The sequence below is a fragment of the Vulpes lagopus genome, chromosome 5, assembly GCF_018345385.1.
Source record: "Vulpes lagopus strain Blue_001 chromosome 5, ASM1834538v1, whole genome shotgun sequence".
NCBI classification, from domain to species: Eukaryota; Metazoa; Chordata; class Mammalia; order Carnivora; family Canidae; genus Vulpes; species Vulpes lagopus.
In genome coordinates, this window is record NC_054828.1 from 27,457,561 (window position 1) to 27,480,998 (window position 23,438).

Below are 23,438 nucleotides of genomic sequence, written 5' to 3' on the forward strand. Positions count from 1 at the left end.
CCCCAGTCTTCATTTTATTTAACCTATCAGCAACATTTGACAAAGATGATCAGTTGCATCTTTGCTCTACTCCTTTAAATGCTTTCTTCATTTGGCTTCTGAGGTACCATGCTCATTTGATTTTCTTTTCATCTCGTTGACTGTCCTTTTTCAGTTTCTTTTGCTAGTTCCTTCTCATCTCCATGACCTGCAAATGTTGGGAGTGTCCCTGAGCTCAGTCCTTAGACTATTTCTCTTCTTATATTTATATTCATCCCCCAGTGAACTCATCCAGTCTCATGTATTTACTTTGGATTCTCAAATATATACCTGTAGCATGGTGTTCTCTCTTGAAGTCCAGACTTCAATGTCCAACCACCTCCTTTTTATTTTCACTGGGTTGTGTAATAGACACCTCAAGCTTAACATTTTCAAACCTGAGTTGTGCTATACACTACCCTTCACCCTCTGACATTCATAAATCTGCTCTTTCAGTCTTCCCATCTTAGTAAATAGAAAGTCTCTTCATGTAATTCTTGCCCTGAAACCTTGAGTGATCCGTGATTTCATATATCCATATCCAATCCAATTTGTTTTGTCTTTAAAATATACCCAAAAGCAGAACATTTCTCACCACCTCTGTTGTAACCTTGGTGATATTGAAGGATATTTTCACTAGGTAGAGAATTATAAAGATTGGGAATTATTCTTGTTTTAACACCTTAATAGTATCTTTGCACTCTCTTATAACTTATTTCTGCTGAGACATCAGCTGTCAGTTTAATTTTTATAGGTCAATATCATCCTACTTTTGTAATATATTCACATTATAGGTTTCAAGTTTACATGTACAAAAGGCAAGGAATCACAATCTACTCAGAAGCAATGTAATCCAACTACATTCAATATAGTTAAAATATTGTTGTTCCTGTTTTCTGTTTTGTCAGTTGATGAGAAAATTACAAGTTTTGTCCTGTGTGTGAACACTAACTAGAAATTGAGTCCTGAGCATAGTTGAGCATATGTCTGGATTTCTGTATTTCTAAACTGAGGTTCCGTAGTGTTCCAAGCCAAATCAGCCAAAAAGAAATGAATCAATTTCTATTTGGGGTTCACTGTTGGTGAAGAAGAAAATCCCCAGTGTTTCAGAACCAGTATTCATTATCTATGTATCTATGCTGCTTAAATGAACTTTTCTTTCTAAACCAGTATATTTTAGTAGCAGAAGTTCTTCTGTTTGAGTTTCTATGTCAGACAATAATAGTAAAGAGCTGGAGTATTCTCAGAATATTTCCTAGAAGTAGATTTTTTTTTTTCTTAAATCTGTGTGTCTGCATTAGTGTATCAAGTATCTCTAGGCCCAAGAAGATTTTTCCATATAGTTGAATGTTTGATAGAGCTGTTAATAAAAAGTTAGTTTTGGGTCTTTGTGTCCAGTGATTCCAAGACTGATTCAATTTGGGTCTGGGTATTTGAGACTAGTAAGATTTCAGTCTTAAAATCTATTGTAGATGACATGATATTCTATGTAGAAAATCCAAAAGTATCAATAAAAATAGTCTAGAATGAGTAAGCAGTAACAATAAGGTTGTAGGAGATGAGGTTAATATATAAAATCAATTGCTTTTTTTTATACTAGCAATGAAGAAGTGGAATTTAAAATGGAAAACATGGTACCATTTGTATTAGTACCAAATGAAATACTGAAGTATAAATCTATCAAATTATGTGTAAGATCTATATGAGAAAAGGTACAAAATTGATGAAAGAAATCAAAGAGGAACTAAATAAACTGAAAAATATTCTAGGGGTGCCAGGGTTATTAGCTCAGTCAGTTACACATCTGACTCTTGATTTTTGTCTCAGGTCCCGGCTCAGGTTATGATCTCAGGGTCACAGATTGGGCCCTGCATTGAGCTCTGCATTCAGCAGGGAGTCTTCTTTAGGATTCCCTCTCTCCTCTGCCCCTCCTCCCCACTCATACACACTCTCTCTCTCGAATAAATCTATCTTTAAAAAAAAAATTCTATGTTCATGGATAGGAAAACTTAATATTTTCAAGATGTCCGTTTTTCCCAGCTTGATCTATAGATTCAGTAAGTTCTAATCAAAATCACAGCAAGTTATTTGTGGGTATCAACAAACATTTTATATGGAGAGGCAAAAGAATAAGCAACAGAATATTGAAGAAAGACTAAGTTGGAGTACTGATAGTACTTGATTTCAAGACTTACTATAAAGCTACAATGATGAAGACAGTGTTGTATTGGTAAAAGAGTAGACAAATAGGTCAATGGAACAGAATAGAGAGCCCAGAAATAAACCTGCATAAATATAGTCAATTGATCTTTGACAAAGGAGCAAAGGCAATATAATAGAGCAGAGATAGTCTTTTCCACAAACAGTACTGGATCTACTAGATATCCACATGCAAAAAAAAAAAAAAAAAATTGCAACACAGATATCACACCCTTCAAATTAACTCAAAATGGGTCATATTCCTAAATGTAGAATGCAAAACTGTAAAACTTCTAGAAGATGACAGAGAAAACTTAAGTGACCTTGAGTATGTTGATGACTTTTTAGATACACCAGCAAAGACATGATCCTCGCAAGAAATAATTGATTAACTATACTTAAATAAATTAAAGACTTATGCTCTGCAAAAGACAATGTCAAGAAAATGAGAAGCCACGCCACAGACCGTGAGAAAATATTTGCCAAAGACACAGCTGATAACTGTTATCCAAAACATACAAACAACCTTTTAAAAACTCTAACAAACAATCCAATTAAAAAATGGGCCGAAGACCTTAGCAGACCTCCACAAAGATGATATACAAATGGTAAATAAGCATATGAAAAGATACTCCACATCATAGGTCATCAGGGAAATGCAAATTAAAACAATAGTGAGATACCATTACATACTTATTAGAATGGACAAAATCTGGGTCACTGACAACAAATGTTGGTGAGGATGTGGGTCAGCAGGAACTCTTATTGCTGGTGGGAATTCAAAATGGTACAGCCACTTTATTAGACAGTTTGGCAGTTTCTACAAAGTTAAACATACTCTTACCGTACAGCACTCTGTGGCATTTACTCAAAGCAGTTGAAATCTTTTTTTTTTTTTTTTTTGATATTTTCTTTCTTTATTCAGGAGACAAACACAGAGGCAGAGACATAGGCAGAGGGAGAAGCAGGCTCCCTATAGGGAGCCTGATGTGGGACACGATCCCAGGACCCCAGGATCATGACCTGAGCCAAAGACAGACACTCAACCACTGAGCCACCCAGGTGCCCCAAAGTAGTTGAAATCTTTGTGTGCCACAAAAACCTACACAAGATTACAGCAGCTTTAATCATGATTGCCCAAGCTTGGAAGCAACCAAAATCTATTCTGAGACTCTGGGCATTTGGGGAAAAAAAATGTAGGTTGCTTAAGGTTCTAAATATACCTTGGAGTTGTAAAAGTCTTTTTTTTTTTTTTTTTTAAGATTTTATTTATTTATTCATGAGAGACACAGAGAGGGAGAGAGGCAGAGACACACAGGCAGAGGGAGAAGCAGGCTCCATGCAAGGAGCCTGCCATGTGACTTGATCCCTGGTCTCCAGGATCAGGCCCTGAGCTGAAGATGGTGCTAAACCACTGAGCCACCCAGGCTGCCCTGTAAAAGTTTTTTTCTGATACTAGCATTACAAGAGTCTGCCAAAGGTTACCAGCTTTATTTCTGAAGTTTCTATTGCTTAAATGTCTATCTTAGGTGTGAGTTTATTGGTCAGTGATTTAAAGGTTTGATTTGAGAACTTCTGATTATGCATATAGTTTTCCCTTCTGTTTTTCTTAATAGATGGATCCCTGTATTGTACAGGGGAAATGGCTATTTTGGAAAGTATATGGCTGCAGTGTAATTTAACAGCAGAAGAGTAGCTGTGGTGTACACTGGAAGGTTTTGCCACAGTCCGTTTGTTTTTCAGGAGCCATCATTATATAAATTGATAGGCTTGTTACATGTATGCTTCTGATTCTTAACATGCATTTTTTAAAGATTTTTTAAAATTTAATCACTATACCCAATGTGGGACTTGAACCCACAACCTCGATCAAGGGTTGCACGATCCACCGACTGAGCCAGCCAGGCACCCGTTTGCTTGCATTTTTAAATGCTGCTTTACAAGAAAAAAGTTTAGAAGATAATTTGTCAAGGCATTTGAAAAGATTCTTCACTTGGACTACAGTGGAATTTCACTGTATTTTCAAAGTTTTTCTTTTTGTTGATTTACTATACCATCCTGTAGACAGTGTTTTTGCTTTGTTTTTTTTTTTCCCAGATGCATGTTGAATAAAGGTAATTAGGTAGAATTTCATAATAGGAATTGTGCAGAGAATGTTTTGTCTCCATTGTCCACTGTAGTTAGTTCTTCACTAAAAGCTAAGTAAGCTTTTGTAATAGCACCACTGAAACCCCTTGCTACCTTCTTCCATGAGCCAAGGATACAGTGGTAGCTCCCCTGATGTCTTCCTGGGCAGCCAGAGTGCCCAGGGACAGAGCAGCATAGTAACTCTACCTGTATCAGTTTATTTTTGATCTGATGAGTATAATTTATCTTTTCCCCTCTACTTGTAATATATTCTTTTTATGTTTGCTTTTTATCTACTAAATGTTCCTAGGTGTGGTTTTCTTTTTATTTATCCTTAGGTTTTTAAGATATTTTGACTTTGTTGTTTGATAGCCTTCAATAGTTTTAGAAACTCTCCACTGTTTTCATTTCAGATGGTACTTTTGCCCCTTCATCTTTTAATCTTCTTTCCTGACCTTTCTTCTAGTTCACCCATTTCCTCTTCAATTGTGTTAAACCTGCTGTTAAAGCTATCGGTTGAATTAATTTTGGTTTTTGCATTTTTCATTTCTGGAATTTACATCTGACATTTTTAAAATATATTTTTTCAAGCCCCTCTAGAGATCTTCTATCTTGGGGACACCTGGGTAGCTCAGAGTTTGAGGATCTGCCTTAAGCTCAGGGCACAATCCCAGAGTCCTGGGATCAAGTCCCACATCGGACTCCCTGCATAGAGCCTGCTTTTCCCTCTGCCTGTGTCTCTGCTTTTCTCTCTGTCTCTCATGAATAAATAAAATCTTAAAAAAAAAAAAACCTTCTATCTTGCCTTTTATCTCCTTAGATATATTAAGTATAGTTTTTCTTTTAAATTCTGTTTTTTTTAAAGATTTTATTTATTCATTCATAGAGACACATAGAGAGAGAGGCAGAGACACAGGCAGAGGGAGAAGCAGGCATCATGCAGCCTGACGTAGGCCTCGATCCAGGGTCCCCAGGATCACGTCCTGGGCTGCAGGTGGCACTAAACCGCTGCGCCACCGGGGCCACCCTAAGTTCTGTTTTTGATAACTCCATTATCTTGATTCCGTATGGCTCTATTTTTATTGGGTCTATTTTTGTTATCTTTTGTTTTTCTTAGCTTTTTCCCATTCATATGTATTTTGTGTGTCTGGTTATTTTTTTTTAATATTTTATTTATTTATTTATGAGAAACAGAGAAAGGCAGAGAAAGGGAGCCCGATGTGGGACTCGATCCTGGGACTCCAGGATCATGTCCTGGGCCGAAGGCAGGCATACAACTACCGAGCCACCCAGGCATCCTGTGTCTGGTTATTTTTGATTGAGTGTAGAATACTGAATATGAAAACGTATAGAAATCATTTGAATCTAGGATGTTATTTTCCTCCAGAGAGGATATATATTTGTTTTTGTCTGAACTGAGATAAGTTGAAGCTACCCTTAAATATTTTGGTTTAACTATTCAGCATTCCAAACAAATTTGTATGTGTGGGGGAAAGGTGGTTACTCAAGCTTTCACCCTTTGTGAAAGGACTCCTGTTTTTGTACCACCCTTCGTGACTGGACTCCTGTTTTTGTACCCTAACTTCTTGAGATTGTCACAGTTGTTACTCAGCTTTTCAGTCTCTACCTTTAGTTGCCTCAAAGATTTCTTGAAGATTGGAAAACAACTTTCATATTCCAGACCTACCTATTTTTCTTTCTTCTCAAATCTTGATCAAATAATTCTTCACTGCCCACTTACCTCCATGCTGCCACTGCTCCCCAGATTTTCTAGTTTGTTCTCATTGAAAGCATTGGTCTGAACAGTTGAACTGTTACTAAGTGAAGCAGACATTTTAACAGTTTTTGTTCTTCCAGTCCATGAGCATGGAACATTTTTCCATTTCTTTTCAATTCCTTTCATGAGTGTTCTATAGTTTTCTGAGTACAGATATTTTGCCTCTTTGGTTAGGTTTATTCCTAGGTATCTTATGTCTTTGGGTGCAATTGTAAATAGGGCTGACTCCTTAATTTCTCTTTTTTCTGTCTCATTGTTAGTGTATAGAAATGCAACTGATTTCTGTGCATTGATTTTATATCCTGCCACTTTGCTGAATTCCTGTATGAGTTCTAGCAATTTTGGAATCATGTCTTTTCAGTTTTCCATATAGACTACCATGTCATCTGCAAAGAGTGATAGTTTGACTACTTCTTTGCTGATTCAGATGCCTTTTATTTCTTTTTGTTGTCTGATTGCTGAGGCTAGGACTTCTAGTACTATTTTGAACAACAGTGGTGAGAGTGGATATCCCAGCTGTGTTCCTGACCTTAGGGAAAAGCTCTCAGTTTTTTCCCATTGAGAATGATATTTGCTGTGGGCTTTTATGATATTGACATTTATTCCCTCTGTCCCTGCAAGGTGAAGAGTTTTAATCAAGAAAGGATGCTGTACTTTGTCAAATGCTTTTTCTGAAGCTATTGAGAGGATCATTTGAGTCTTGTCCTTTCTTTTATTAATGTAGTGTATTACATTGATTGATTTGTAGATGTTGAACCACTCTTGCAGCCCTGGAATAAACCCCACTTGGTCATGGTGAATAATCCTTTTTTTTTTTTAAGATTTTATTTATTTATTAATGGGAGACACAGAGAGGGAGGCAGAGGGAGAAGCAGAGTCCCTGCAGTGAGCCGGATGGAAGACTCCATCCCAGGACCCCAGGATCATGACCTGAGCCAAAGGCAGGCGCTCAAGCACTGAGCCACTCAAGTGTCTGTGAATAATCCTTTTATCATTATTTTTTAAATATTTAATTTATTTAAAAAAAAATATTTAATTTATTTATTCATGAGAGACACAGGGGGGATGCACAGACACAGGCAGAGGGAGAAACAGGCTCCATTCTGTGCAGGGAGCCTGATGTGGGACTCGATCCCAGGTCTCCAGGACCAAAGGCAGCGCTTAACCTCTGAGCCACCTGGGCTGCCCAAATAATTCTTTTGATGTACTGTTTGATTAGCTAGTATTTTGGTGAGAATTTTGGTGTGCATGTTCGTCAGGGATAGTGGTCTGTAATTCTCCTTTTTGGAGGGATCTTTGTCTAGTTTTGGGATCAAGGTGATGCTGACCTCATAGAAAAAGTTTGAAAGTTTTCCTTCCATTTCTGTTTTCTGAAACAGCTTCAGAAGAATAGGTATTAATTATTCTTTAAATGTTTGGTAGAATTCCCCTGGGAAGCTATCTGGCCCTGGACTATTGTTTATTGGGAGGCTTTGATTACTGCTTCAATTTTCTTGCTGGCTGTGGGTCTTTTCAGATTTTTATTTCTTCATGTTTCAGTTTTGGTAGTTTATATATCTCTAGGAATGTGTCTATTTCCAGATTGCCTAATTTGTTGGCATAAATTTGCTCATAATATGTTCTTATTTGTTTGTGTTTCTTCAGTATTGGTTGTGATCTCTCCCCTTTGATTCATGATTTTATTTATTTAGGTCATTTCTCTTTTCTTTTTGATAAGTCTAGCCAGGGGATTATCATTCTTATTAATTCTTTCAAAGAACCAGCTCTTAGTTTTGTTGATCCATTCTACTGTTCATTTGGTTTCTATTTCATTGATTTCTTCTCTACTCTTCTCGTGCTGAGTTTAGGTTTTATTTGCTGTTCTTTCTCCAGCTCCATTAGGTATAAGTTTAGGTCTAGTGTTTGAGACTTTTGTTTTTTGAGAAAGGCCTGTGTTGCTATATACTTCCCTTTTAGGACTGCCTTTGCTGCATCCCAAAGGTTTTGAACAGTTGTGCTTTCGTTTTCATTTGTTTCCATGAATTTTAAAAATTCTTCTTTTATTTCCTGGTTGACCCATTTATTTTTTAGTAGGATGCTTTTTAACCTCCATGTATTTGAGTTGAAGACAGTCTCTTCAACAAATATTGTTGGAAAAATTGGACAGCTACATGCAGAAGAATAAAACTGGATCACTTCTTCACATCATATATAAAAACAGACTCAAAATGGATGAAAAACCTAAATGTGAGGCATCTCACATCAAAATCCTAGAGGAATTCATCAAAATCCTAGAGGAGAACACAGGCAGCAACCTCTTTGACTTCGGTAGAAGCAACTTCTTGCTCAACATGTCTCCAAAAGCAAGGGAAACAAAGGCAAAAATGAACTATTGGGACTTCATCAAGATAAAAAGCTTCTGCACAGTAAACAGTCAATGAAACCAAAAGGTAACCTACAGAATGAGAGAAGATATTTGCAAATGGTACATCAGATAAAGGGCCAGTATCCAAAATCTATAAAGAACTTATCAAGGTCAACAACTCAGAGAGTAATCCAATCAAGAAATGGGCAGAAGACCTGAACAGACATTTCTCCAAAAAAGGCATACAGATGGCCACCAGACATATGAAAAAATGCTCATTATCACTTAGCATCAGGGAAATACAAATCAAAACCACAATAAGATACTAAATAACTAAAATTACAAGTCAGGAAATGACAGATGTTGGTGAGGATGTGGAGAAAGGGGAAGCCTCTTACAGTGCTGGTGGGAATGCAAGCTGGTGCAGCCACTCTAGAAAACAGTATAGAGGTTCCTCAAAAAGTTGAAAATAGAGTTACCCAATGACCCAGCAATTGCACTACTGGGTATATACCCCAAAGATACAAATGTAGTGATCTGAAGGAGTCCCTACACACCCCATGTTTATAGCAGCAGTGTCCATAATAGACTATGGAAAGAGCCCAGATATCTGTCGGCAGATGAGTGGATAAAAGATGTGTTATATATGTATATACAGTAGACTCTACTATTCATCTATCAAAAAAAATTAAATCTTGCCATTTGCAATGAGGTGGATGGAACTAGAGGATGTTACACCAAGTGAAATAAGTCAATCATAGAAAGACAATTATCTCACTCATATGTGGTATTTGAGAAATAAAACAGAGGGGATGCCTTGGTGGCTCAGCAGTTGAGTGACTGTCTGCCTTCAGCCCAGGGCGTGATCCCACAGTCCTGGGATCGAGTCCCACATCAGGCTTCCTGCATGGAGTCTGCTTCTCTCTCTGCCTCTGTTTATGCCTCTTTCTGTGTCTCTCATGAGTAAGTAAATAAAATCTTAAAAAAAAAAAAAACAGTATAGTAGGGGAGGAGAGTAAAACATAAAACAAGACATAGAGGAAGACAAAGCATAAAAGACTCTTAAGCATAGGAATCAAACTGAGAGTCACTGGAGGGGATTGGGTAGGGGGACAGGGTAACTGGGTGATGTACATTAAGAAGGGCACATGATGTAACGAGCACTGGGTATTATATGAGACTGATGAGTCACTGACCTCTGTCTCTGAAACCAATAATACATTATATGTTAATTGAATTTAAATAAAATTTTAAAAATACAAAAAAGAAAAACTAAGTGAAACAAATCTTCTAATTTTAATAATCTTAACATTCACTTTAATGTGTTAAATTGGAGCTTTTTATGATTTATCTTCTGTGTACTTCATCAGTATGAGTACTTTAATCTTTTTTTAATTCAAATCCAATCTTTCAATATGTCAGTCTCCCTATTTTTGCATTATTTGGGGATACATATTATCGAGATAATAGCATTTCTACTTATACACACACTTCTACCTTTTAGCTTTATTGCTTTTTTTCAATTTTATTATACTATAATTGACATACAATATGTGAGTTAACCTGTGCATACTTAAGAGTTACAATTTAATAAACTTTGACATATATATATATACATGTATTAAATTATCCTCATACTCAATATAATGAATATATCTCTCATCCTCAAAAGTTTCCTTGTATTTCTTTTTCTTCCCTGATGCTTCTTCCCACCTGCCATTCCCTCCTCAAGGAACTATTGATCCTTCTGTCATTATTCTATTAGTTCAAGTGTGGGGATCCCTGGGTGGCTCAGCAGTTTGGCGCCTGCCTTTGGCCCGGGGCGTGATGCTAGAGTCCCGGGATTGAGTCCCACATCAGGCTTCTTGCATGAACCTGCTTCTCCCTCTGCTTATGTCCCTGCCCCTCTCTGTCTCTCTGTCTCTCATGAATAAATGAATAAAATCTTTAAAAAAATTAATTCAAGTGTTCTAGAATTTTATCTAAATGGAATATACTATGTACTCTTCATTGAGCTGCTCTCACTGGACATAATTACTTTGAGATTTATATTATATCTGAAGTTAATTTGTTTTTATTGTTGAATAGTATTATGTTATATTAATATGTCAAATAGATATTTGATTTGTTTCCACTTTTTGGCTCTAACAAGTACAGCTACAAATACAAGTCTGTGTGTGTGTATGAATATATGTATGTGTGTGTGTATATATGTATGTATATAGTAAATACCAAGGATTAAGATGGTTGAATCATATGATAGATATGTTTAACTCTGGAGAAATTTTCAAACAGTTTTCCAATATGGTTTTAACATTTTGTATTCCCACTAGCGGTGCTTTATATCTTCCAGTTGCTTTATATCTTTGCCCACACTTTTTCTGTCTTTTTAATTTTAGTAATATGGGTAGATGTATAGTATCTTACTGTGGTTTTAACTACTTTTCCCTAATGATTAGTGATGTTGATCATCTGGTCATTTACTTATTTGCCATTCTTCTATCCTCTTTAGTGAAATGTCTCTTCAAATATTTGCCCATATTTAATTGGTTGTTTATCTTTTTATTATTAGCTTATGAAAGTCCTTTATATGGTCTAGCTACAAATTCTTTTGGCTCAGTAGTTAAGTGTCTGCCTTTGGCTCGGGTTGTGATCCCAGGCTCTGGGGATTGAGTCCTGCATGGGCCCACTGTGGGGAGCCTGCTTTTCCCTCTGCCTATGTCTCTCCCTCTCTCTGTGTGTCTCGAATGAATGAATAAATAAATAAATAAAATCTTAAAAATTTTTTTAAATAAAAAAAAAAGAATTTTCAAGAAAGACTTTTAGTTGTTATTGTTACAATGGTTAATGAGCTGATTTTCTCTAGTTTGACATTTCTATTAGTGGAAATGATATAGCTTTCCATTATTTCCACTAATGGTATAGGTTTCACTGGCTTTCATTGGAGGATCATAGTTCTCATTCTTGTGGGGTTTTTTAAAGGTTTTATTTATTTATTGGAGATAGTGGGAGAGTGAGAGAGAAGGACAGAGAGAGGGACAGAAGGAGAGGGAGAAGCAGGCTCTTCACTGAGCAGTGAGCCCAATGTGGGGCTTGATCCTAGGACTCCAGGACTTGACCTGACCTGAAGGCAGATGTTTAACCAACTGAGCCACCCAGGTACCTGAGGTCTCATGCTTGTATTGCAGACATCTCTATGTCCTCATCTTCTGTTTCTGAGTTAAAACACAAGACCTTAGGCTACTGAGACAGGGAAATCCCAGCCACATATGATACTAGTTCATAGTCTTACGGCTCTGATTTCTCTTACAAATTCTTATAAGTTTTCTATACATTTAAAATGATGCTTCATGGGCGCCTAGGTGGCTCAGTGGTTGAGTGTCTGCTTTCTGCTCAGGTCATGATTGCGGGGTCCTGGGATTGAGTCCTGCATCGGTTCCCTGCAGGGAGCCTGCTTCTCCCTCTGCCTGTGTCTCTGCCTCTCTGTCCCTCTCATGAATAAATAAAATCTTTAAAAAAAATGATGCTTTATACATCTTAGTGTGTCTAAGCGTTTTTGCAGACGACTTTCTGATTATCTTATTTCCATATTGCCAGAAATTACAGTCTGTTAAATTGTTTATTGACTATGCCTACCTACTTCACCATAGCTTCCTCAGCACCCAGTGCCTGGTACATACTAGGCACCTAACAAATGTTTGTGGAATGAAGTTCTGTTCATTAGAAATTTGTTAATAATAGCAAAAAAACAAAATGAACTTAAATGTCCAATAATAGGGGAGGACTTAAATAAATGATTGTATTTACTTAAAGTAATAGCTATTGCTCATATAATACTTCTCAGCCAGAAAATGGTGATTTGGAGGGCTGTATTATAGGACTGAAAAATATTAAAGATTAAGTATAAATGATAAAAAATAATAAAAATAAAAAAATTGATTAAAAATGATAAAGGATTCAATTTTGAATTTATAGTATAGTAACTTTAAAATACATATTGTGAGAAAAAAATACTGAATAGTGAACACCAAAATGCTAATAGTAGCTTTTTATGGAGTGGTGGATTAAGGATCCCTTTTTACTCTTGATTCTCCAAACTTTCTATAATTTACTTTTATAAAGAAAATATTAGAAAAAATGTATATTACTGTTATTACCAGTTTTTAGATTTAAATACCCTAAAAAGTTGATAAAGCATAAAAATTTCAGAATTAGTATTATTATTAAAATGTTTACAGACTTTTATATGAAAATACAGAAAAAGATCTCTCTGATACTCAGCGACATCTTGCTAAGAAAAAGTATGAGCTACAGCTTACTCAGGAGAAAATTATGTGCTTGGATGAAAAAATTGGTGAGTTTTTTCCCCTGAAATACCTATATCTATATATGTATATATTTTAAAGTCTGGTAGAAAAATATGTTTTCTTCTCTTCAGTTGTTATATAGATAAACTTGGAAATAGGTCCATAAATTAAAAGTTTATCAACCACAAATCATGGAAAAATGGTTTTAAGTAAAAGTTTTTACTTAGATAAAATAAATACTTAGACATGGCTTCCTATTTTTCAGTGAAGAAATAGCTTAACAAAGCAGTGACACTTTGTGAATTTATCATGATCCCTTGTAAATATACATTTTCATGCTACATTGTAGTTTGTCCATAGTGTTGTAATGAAACATGGTACATATCTGTATATTACTTTTCATGGAAAGTATACATGTATTTGACTATATCCATGCTATCACTTAGATTCATAGAGAAAATTGTTTTTATGTCCTATTTATGTTTCTTACCAGTGATCTCTGAAAATGCGGCCATAGCTTAATCTTTATAGCTAGAAAGAAAATTTTGGCCAGGACTATTAAAAAGCCCATTTTAAAATGGGGAATTTTTTTTTTTTAACATTTTCTATTTTGTAATTCAAAATCTCTGGCATAAACAATTAGCTGAGTAGAGGTGCTTTTTATTAAGATAGGAAATACTGCAAGAGAACTATAGAAGGGGAATATTAACTCATTTTTGGATTTTTTAAGTTAAGTAAAAATATAAGGTAAGCAGTAAAATAGATAAGGTCTTATCTCAGAAGAGAAATCTAAGCTAAAGATATACATTTGAGACACATTAGCGTGTAAATGGTATTTTAAAACCATGAGATTACCTAGGGAAAATAATAGAAAATGAGGAGAAAAGGATCCAGGACTGAGTAAGAAGAAGCCAAAGAAGTAGAAAGAAAACCCAGAAGTAAGTGTTATTTTGGGAGGCAAGAGAGCAAAATACGTTAAAAGGAGGGTATGATCAATTGTCAGATCCTTTTGAGAGGCAAAATAACATGAGGATGAAAAAATACTGATTGAATCTGACATACTGGAAGTTTTGGTAACATTGACCAAAAAAGTGTGAATGGAGTGTTGGATGTGGAAGATGGAGGAGGTTGAGGAGTGATTGGGAATTGAGGAAGTAGGGACAGGAGGAATAGAAGTCTTAAACTTAGTTATTAACAGAAGCAGAAATATGGTGTGGTAGCTTGAGTGAGCTATGAGGTTGAGGATGTTTTTTTAAGCTAGGAAATACTACAGCTGTTGTAGAGTGTTAAAATTTATTTATTTTATGCCAATGGAAATGAACTCAAATTCAGAATACCTAAAAGGGGTGGTTTGCCTTAAAGACAGTACTCTCTGTAAAAGGGACATGATGTATTTTTAAGTACTGTATAGATTATCCTCTTAGCATGTGGTGTTACCTTTCTTAGCACTTCTCTGGATGACTGTTGGCAAGGATATACCTAGAGGTCTGGTCTAACAGAGCTTCCCATGTAGTTTTAGACCAGGGGTTCTCAAACTTTAGTGTGTATCTGAATCACTTGGAGAGCTAATAAACATCACTGGAGCTAGGCTCCTTGAAGTAAGATATGGCCAAGGCTTTTTGTATCTTTACTAATTTCCTCAGGTGGTTCTCAAACTTTGTCATGCATTAGAATCACACGGGTGGGTGGGGTGCTTGTGAAAACCTAAATTGCTCTGCCTACTCAGAATTTCTGATTCAGTAGGTGTGGTATGGGACCTAAAAATTTAAAATTTATATTTCTGACAAGTTCCCAGATGATGCTGATGGTGCTGGATGAAAAACCACAATTTGAAAACCACTATTCTATACCAGTCAGTCAGACCTTCAACATTGACATTGGCATGCCAGTGTTATCACAAATTAGACTTCCTGGAATGTTTAATTTTTTTCCCCTAGGAATTTTTATAACCCTGCTTTAGCAAAATCAGAATATCAGGAGATATTTGACTCTGAAAATGACCTAAAAAATATTTTATTACGATCCTTTAATTACCAACTTAAATGCAGTGGTGATTCTAGGCTAGAGGGTGGGGAAATTAGAAGAAGAAAGATCACAGGTTGTTTTAATATTCCACTCAGTTTGACCACTCACCCTCTCCTCCCCTACCACACATGTAAATCGACTTTGAGAACTTGTCATACGGGGTTTTCCTTTGCTTTTCTAATTTAAACGTATTAATTGTGCTTTTATGTTTACGAGTCATTTAGAACTTTGTGATTCATCTTAGTTTTTAATCACTAACAACAAAAGCCATTTTTTATTTAGGATACAGTACTTATTTTTAGTCATTGGACACAATATAGGAGAAAAGTATTTTAGTCTGCTTGAATTGGAAAAAAATTATCTTGATTAAAATAATGCATTTATGATTACATATTTAGATAATTTTACCAGGCAAAGTATTGCCCAGAGAGAAGAAATCAGCATTCTTGGTGCAACCCTCAACGATCTGGCTAAAGAAAAGGAATGCCTGCAAGCATGTTTGGATAAAAAATCTGAGAATATTGCATCCCTTGGAGAGAGTTTGGCAATGAAAGTATGTTCTGAGAACTGTGGTTTAAAAGAAATGTTTGAACTTGAATCTGAATAAAATGATAGGATTTTCTCCATTTTTTTTCTAGAGAGTTAAAACTATAAAATCTGATTTTGAAATATTTCAAGATAATGTTAGGAACTGTGTGCTCAATTCCACCAGCTAATATTTTAAAATTTATTTTCTCAAAGTTGTGATTAATATTCACTGACCATAACTAATTCAAATATCAAAATTATAAAGCAGTGAGACTGATTTCTTTTTAAAAGAACACCAGAACTTATATCTTCAGATAGTCACCTTAGGAAGCAATATGTTCATTAAAACTACCGTTGCATTTGTGCTCAAAACTAGGAACATATTTTTATATCATCCTCAGCCTTTGAGAGTAAATCATATGTAACTGGTAAATAAAGCTGGATGATAGTCTCTATCTGACATTTTTTATTGTTCAATAATAACAACAGTGTTGCCAAAAAGGCAGGGAAATATTGATACCCTTTTCTATTTCATAAGCCAATTCTAAAGACAATTCCCAAACTGTTTTCCACAAATAATTTAAGCAAAGGCAGCATCATTGGAATAAGGTCTTTTTCCTCTCAAAGGATCTAATTCATTCATTTTTTCCATCCATCCATTCATTCAACATTTATTGACATGTACCTTATATAATGTTAGAAACTGAGAATGAGTAAGTACATCTTCCAGAAGCCTATAGTATAATTGGAAGGAAGATAAATTAAGATGCTATCATGATGGAATGTGCTAAGTGCCATAGCAATGTGGCACAATGTGCGAATGGAGTTAGGCAGAAACACATCTAATTCAGCCTAGGGATTGGATTAGGGGAGGAGAAAGATCTAGAGAGACTTCACCAGGATGTGATGATGCCTGGACTGCCTTGTGATCACTAGGAATAGACAGGGCAAGACTTAGAGGAAGACGGCAGTGAGAGAAAGGGTGATCCAGACAGGTAAAGCAGCTTCTATGATAGTCCAGAGGCTTTCATAAGAGAATTTCAGGAGACATCAGTATAGGAACAGGGCTGGGGAACAAAAGATGAGATGAGAGGGTTAAGCAACAAATCATGGAAATATGTATGATATTGAGTTTAGACTTTATCATTGTGGATATGGAGGATCATTGAAATAGTGCAAATGAAGCGACACAATTAGATCTTTATTTTGAAAGAAATATTCTGGCACTTCTTAGTCCATGTAAAGGATGGATTATAAGGAAATGAGAATACCATAATACCAGCTACAAGTAAAATGATAGGAATTGTATTAGAGTAGTGACAGTATTTGCAAGAGAAATAGTTCTTTTAAGGAAGATTGATTGACAAGATATGTTTTCTGGCTAAGGAACTACATGAATAGTTTCCATGCATTAATCAGGAAACAAATAGAATAGGCTTGGGGAAAAAAAAAAAAAAAGAATAGGCTTGGGAAGATTATTAACATGTCTTTGGCACATAGTTGAAATATTCATAGGCTCTTGGATTTTTAAGTTCGGAGAGAAAGATGAAGTGAAGTTAATTTGGGAATCATGAACACAACTGAAATCTTGCTATCCAAGTCCATGAGATAGTAAATTTTGGCTTATTTTTTGAAAAAGCCCACTCATTACTTAACATGGGTTAAGTTACTTAACATGGGTTACTTAACACGGGTTTTGTGGGGAGTAGAGTTTTGCCTCTCATTTTATTCAGAACACTTTTTGAATAACCCAACACAATTTTCTTTAAAAACACTAATATTTAGAAACAAATATTTAGAATATTCTGAATCATTTTCCTCTGCTATATCTAATATTTCAGTTTCTTCAATTCTGCTAACTTTACTGACATTTTTTTCTTCCCAAGGAATATTGAGTTGTAAGTCCATTTTAAAAAACAAGAGCTTTATATAAGATCATGAATGTAAATACATCCATCCTCTGAAGGGGAAATAGCATTTTAAAACAGTGTTAGACATTCAAAAGAGGAAATGTTCTCACAATATTTCAGAGCTGAATTTACAAATAAAAAAGCAGTACTTTTAGAGTCTAATCTGGTGATTACAGAAATAAATTACTGTGGGAAAAGTACATTTTAGTGAATAAGGGGAAATTTTTTTCTGGTAATCCTAGTTTTATTTTATTTTATTTTTTATTTTATTTTTTTTTGTAATCCTAGTTTTTTTTTTGTAATCCTAGTTTTATTTTTTTTATTTTTTATTTTTTGTAATCCTAATTTTAAAAGAAGTTTTACTACTTGCTACCAATTAAAGTTAGAAAACTTGATAACAAGTTTACATATTTTTGAATAATAAAACAACTATTTGTATAACATTTTAGTTTGTTCCTTTTTTCTAAGTAGATTTATGACTATCCTTTACACATTGAATTTTTTTTAAAAGATTTTATTTATTTATTCATGAGAGACGCAGAGAGAGAGGCAGAGACATAGGCAGAGAGAGAGAGAAGTAGGCTCCATGCAGGGAGCCTGATGTGGGACTCGATCCCGGGACTCTAGGATCAGGCCCTGGGCCAAAGGCAGGCATTAAACCACTGAGCCATCCAGGGATCCCATACACGTTGAATTTTTAATAATTAACTTGAGCCTCTGTCTCTGGACAAGCCTATTGAGGTTGTACAAGGAATATTAAATTGATAATGACGGAATAGATTTCAACAGTTTGGAAAGTGGTGATTTTAGGGTCATATTAAGAGAAAAATAGGCTGAGGATATGTTATTAGATTCTACCCAGTAATTTTGTTATCCTGGATGCTTTACAATGTTCGCAGAAAATTTTACTTTCAATATAAATTTCTATTGATACAGTAAAGTCCTGTATATACTTATAAATCGTATTTAAAGCTTAGCCAAGTAATGGCTTTCAGAAACCCTAGAAGTCCAGTTAGTTTTTATAATTTATTTATGAATGTATTGTTATATTTCAAAACCTTGTATAAATATTTCATTTTAAGCAGTATTTTCTTTTTATTGGCTTGTGCTTTTTAAAGGGGTTTAACTGCTTTGCTAATAGTATTTTAATGGATATGCTCTCATATGCATTATTGCCTAATGTGGACTCTGCACCATTCTACCACAAAGCAACTGGAAGCTAAAAATACCCTGGAGAGGAGTACATGAATAAAGGCAGATAACACACATACACGAATAAAGGAAAATAACACACACTCATACACATGCAACTAACTGTCTCTCGAAAGAAGAGAAACAGAGCTGGTTGAAAATATAGGTTTAGTTTTTCATCTTGCTGTTTGGTTACTAAGGATTTGAAAATTCAAAAGGCAAAACGAATTGTAGTTATTTAGTGAAACAATAATTTTCCTACTTTTTTTAGGTCTAATGTTAGCCCTAAGTATCTATGTACAGTTATCTGTAACTAGTTCAGGATCATTAAGATGTTTGTTTGTTTTTTATTTAAAAAAAAACTCTTTTTAAAGCTTTATTTTATTTATTTATTCATGAGAGTGAGAGAGAGAGGCAGAGACACAGGAGGAGGGAGAAGCAGGCTCTATGCTGGGACCCCAACGTGGGACTTGATTCTTGGACTCCAGGATCGCGCCCTGGGCCAAAGGCAGGCGCTAAACCTGAGCCACCCAGGGATTCCCTTATTGAGAGTTTTAAAGGCAGGTATAGGGATGATATTGATGGCATTAAGATATTCACACCCACTTCAATCTTAAATGACCCCATTAATTCTACTCCCTCACCACACCCTTGTAAAGGGAGAATGTCAGTAGTTGATTTTTTTATACCTTTGCTGTAGGCTTAATGCTTACCTTTTTATTAGTTACACCTAAAATTAATAGTGTTTTTTTAATAAATAATTCAGTTGGAATGGCTTTTTGAAGGTGTTGTTGATGACTAATATAAATAACTTAATTAATCAAAGTTATTCCTCAGAACTAAAATTAGTGTTATATGATTCACTTCCCTTGGTTTTACAACTTGGAGAAGTGAGGAGGTGAATCAGTCTTGTTCCCAGTATACAACACTCCGATGCCAAACCACTGGTTTGCCAACAAAAACAGGGTCCTTATGGACCTGGTCCTTATGGGGTCCTTGTGTTGCTGGGTGACTACACAAAATATTTTAACCAAGTATTTGCTACATTGATCTCATATCAGTGCACCAAAATGTAGTCTTTAATAAGCACAATCTTGTTTTTATCCATTACAAATACACCAGTACATCAGGCTTTAGTTTTAAAGTGTAAAAAAGAAGAATAGAATGTAAATGTTTAAAACCAAATGGGAATCAAAAAGGGAGAGGAGCATTTCTCTTTGTTCATTCAATTTTAAAAGAAATAGTTTAAAATAATTTTTTATTTAATACTTATATTACTTTTCAAGGAAAAGACCATTTCAGGCATGAAGAATATCATTGCTGAGATGGAACAGGCATCAAGGTAAGTCATCACTCAACAAAAATTTGAGCACTTATTTGTGGCAAAGTACTATGTTAGGTACAGATAGTAGGAGACAAGGGGCTTTGTGATACATATAAGGTTATAACTTTCTAATGTTGAAAGGAGGCATAGTCTGTCTAGCAAAATAAAGAAAATATGGTGTTAACAACAACAAAAAAAGAATAGAAAAGAACCACAGATCATGTTTAAGAGCCTCTTGAATGACAAGTAGGTGAGTGTGTTAGAACCCAAAGTATAAGTGAGTGATGGAAGGAAAGGCTAAATGTCAGAGGCCAATGGTATAGACAAATGAGTCTTGATTGTATCTTTTGGACAGTAAGAAATCATTAAAGAACATTGGGGAGATTTTTGTGTTAGAAAGATGACCTAGGCGGAAGAGATGATAGATTGGGGTGGATGAGTTGGGAGACAGGAGTAACGTGCTTGTGAGGGGGAGAATCTAGGAGAATGCCAATTTTTTGACTGGGGATGAATACTGAACATTATGAAAGTGTGTGGAAACATCTGATTTTCCTCTGAATTTGAAGAGCCTTCGAGAATTTCTTGTAGATATGTCTAATAATCAGTTAAATATGAGTTTGGAGTGAAAGAGGCTGAGATTGGAGATAAGATTTCAGAGTCATCTGAAGATGGAGCTGGGAGCCATGGCTATGAATAGGATTTTCTGAGAGAAGGGGTAGAGTGAGAAGAATTAGGAGGCTGAGAGTTAAGCCCTGAGAACCATTAATTTTTACGAGGCGAGAGGACAAGGAAACTGCAAAGAAGACTAAGCTATAGCAGCTACAGGTAGGGTGAAGGCTTTCTTATAGTTGAACATCAGAAGTTTTCTAAATACTTAGCAAATCATTGACATGTATATTTAGCATCCCCCCCTTTCTTTAAAGATTTATTTTTTATTTTTTTATTTATTCTTGAGAGACAGAGAGAGAGAAGGAGAGAGAGAGAGGCAGAGACACAAGCAGGCTCCATGCAGGGAGCCCGACGTGGAGCCCGACATGGGACTCCATCCCAGGTCTCCAGGATCAGGCCCTGGGCTGAAGGCGGCGCTAAACCGCTCGCTGAGCCACCCGGGCTGCCCTCTTTTAAAGATTTTATTTATTCATGAGAGGCAGAGACAAAGGCAGAGGGAGAAGCAGGCTCCACACAGGGAGCCCGATGCAGGACTCAATCCCAGGATTCTGGGATCACGCCCTGAGCTGACGTCAGACAACCACCCAGGCGTCCCTAGCATCCCTTTTTATAGTGAAATGTGGGTAACATAGAGAAATTCCAATCAACTACATTTAAATTTTAAATGTGTTTACAATGTCAAATGTTCTCATGCGAACTGTCCATCTTCTTTCTTACGAGAATTAGTTATTCTGTTTTTGGTAAACTGTTTCTTCTTATGTACTATCTGATTTGTGGAATAGACAGTCTACTGAAGCCCTAATTATGTGTGAACAAGACATTTCCAGAATGCGTCGGCAATTGGATGAAACAAATGATGAGCTGGCTCAGATTGCCAGGGAAAGAGATATCTTGGCTCATGAGAATGATAATCTCCAAGAACAGTTTTCTAAAGCTAAACAAGAAAACCAGGTACACTTTTTCCTAGAATCTTGTTTTGTTCTGAGACACATTTCATTCCATTTCATTTCATTTCATTTCGTAGAAAAGTTCAGCTTTGGAATCAGCCACTTTTTAAACCTTTATTACATAGAATATACCACATAATTTCTAAATGAAATTCTCAGACATAAAGTATTAAAGGAGAGAGAGGGAGTGATGATAAAATAGATTTATATTAAACTTTAGGAAGTACTTCTTTTTTTGTATATTTTTTATTGGAGTTTGATTTGCCAACATATAACACCCAGTGCTCATCACCCAGTGACCCCATTACCCCGTCCCAACTCCCCTTCCACTACCCCCTATTCATTTTCCAGAGTTAGGTGTCTCTCATACTTTGTCACCCTCTCTGATTTTTCCCACTCATTTTCTCTCCTTTCCCCTATAATCCCTTTCACTATTTCTTATATTCCCCGTATAAGTGAAACCATATAATGATTGTCCTTCTCTGATTGATTTACTTCACTCAGCATAATACCCCCCCAGTTCCATCCACATTGAAGCAAATGGTGGGTATTCGTTGTTTCTAATGGCTGAGTAATATTCCATTATATATATATAATATATATATATATTATATATATATATATATAATTGATTGATTATATATATATATATATAAAATATCTACTTTATCCATTCATCTTTCTATGGACACTGAGGCTCCTTCCACAGTTTGGTCACCGTGGACATTGCTGCTATAAACATTGGGGTGCAGGTGTCCTGGCGTTTCACTGCATTTGTATCTTTGGGGTAAATACCCAGTAGTGCAATTGCTGCACTACTTTTTATTTTTAAAAAATTAATGAATAGCAGTAATAACAAAGGTATGAATTTATAGGACTTACTTATAGCTAGAGCAAATAGGCTAAAGGTAAATATATTTATGAAAAACTAGATTAAACACTCTTTTTGCCACCCAGAAATAGTCACCATTAACATATATTTTTACTGTTTTCAATGTACTTTAAAAAATTTTTTTACTTTTATTTACATGAACTTTTTCATGTAACTGGTATAAAACCTCATTCCACTTTATATCATGCTTTTTTCTACATGATAAGATAGTCAAGCAGCATATTTGCCTTTCCTGTTTTTATGAGCATTTAAAAATGTTTCTTGAAAAAAAAAAGTTTCTTGAAATAGATTATAGATAGTAGATAGTAGATCACAGATTTACTTTTTACAAATTTAAGTTTACTCCAAGATACATGGAAATGCTCATTCTTTGCTATAATGGAATAAGTTTAATTCTTTGCTGATTTGGAGGGCAAAATAGTATTTAAAAATTATTTAAATTTAGAATTAAAATGTAAACATTTAAAAGTTTAAAAAATTAAAAATTTTTTGATTAACTTTTTTCAAGTATTACCTACTTGTGCTTCATTTTTGTGAATTGTCTGTTTGAGTTATTTGCTCATTTACTATTTTGATTCTTGTATTTTCCGTTTTGTTTTTTCCCTAGTGGGATGATAGGCCTCATGTCTCCTATTATCCCACAACCTCATCCAGATTTATTCACATGGTAATGGTTGTAGTATTCCCAAAAGCAGCAACAGAAAGTCCCAATAAATAAAAATTTTTCAAGCCTGTATTTGTGTCCTGTTGTTTATTGCCCCATTAGCCAAACAAATTGTGAAGGCAAGTTTAGATAGAGGTTTGGTTAAATGAACTTCGACTCACTGGAAGGAGTTTGCAAGGTTTTAAGGCAAGGAATGTGGTATTAAAAGGCAGGAAGATTTGAAGTGTTTTTGGTTTTTATGAGTTTTATATATGAGATATTTTTATCATTATTATAAATATTTAAGATTTATGGTGGTTTTGACATAAAGCAATTGTTATTACTTTTTTTTGTAGTCAAATCTAGCTATCTTTTTCTTATAGGCCCTGTCTAAAAAATTGAATGATACGCACAATGAACTAAATGACATAAAACAGAAGGTCCAAGATACTAATTTGGAGGTTAACAAGCTGAAGAATATATTAAAGTCTGAAGTATGTATATAGTTTTTTCCTCTTTGCTCATGATTTCTAAGAG

The 23,438-nt window shown here is 35.2% G+C and overlaps 1 protein-coding gene across 7 annotated transcripts in view; it reads left to right on the forward strand.

Moving 5' to 3' along the window:
- The window catches only part of TSGA10 (testis specific 10), a 128,672-nt gene that overhangs the window by 34,934 nt on the left and 70,300 nt on the right, over positions 1 to 23,438 (forward strand). For all 7 annotated transcript variants that reach the window (XR_005987778.1, XR_005987777.1, XM_041754842.1 and 4 more), the window contains 5 exons: positions 12,704 to 12,819; positions 15,196 to 15,350; positions 19,713 to 19,768; positions 21,202 to 21,370; positions 23,285 to 23,395. Coding sequence is in view for 5 of the 7 variants with exons in the window: in XM_041754842.1 (XP_041610776.1) it covers positions 12,704 to 12,819; positions 15,196 to 15,350; positions 19,713 to 19,768; positions 21,202 to 21,370; positions 23,285 to 23,395 (607 nt within the window). In the remaining 2 variants the exon portion in view is untranslated. The remainder of the gene's footprint in view (positions 1 to 12,703; positions 12,820 to 15,195; positions 15,351 to 19,712; positions 19,769 to 21,201; positions 21,371 to 23,284; positions 23,396 to 23,438) is intronic.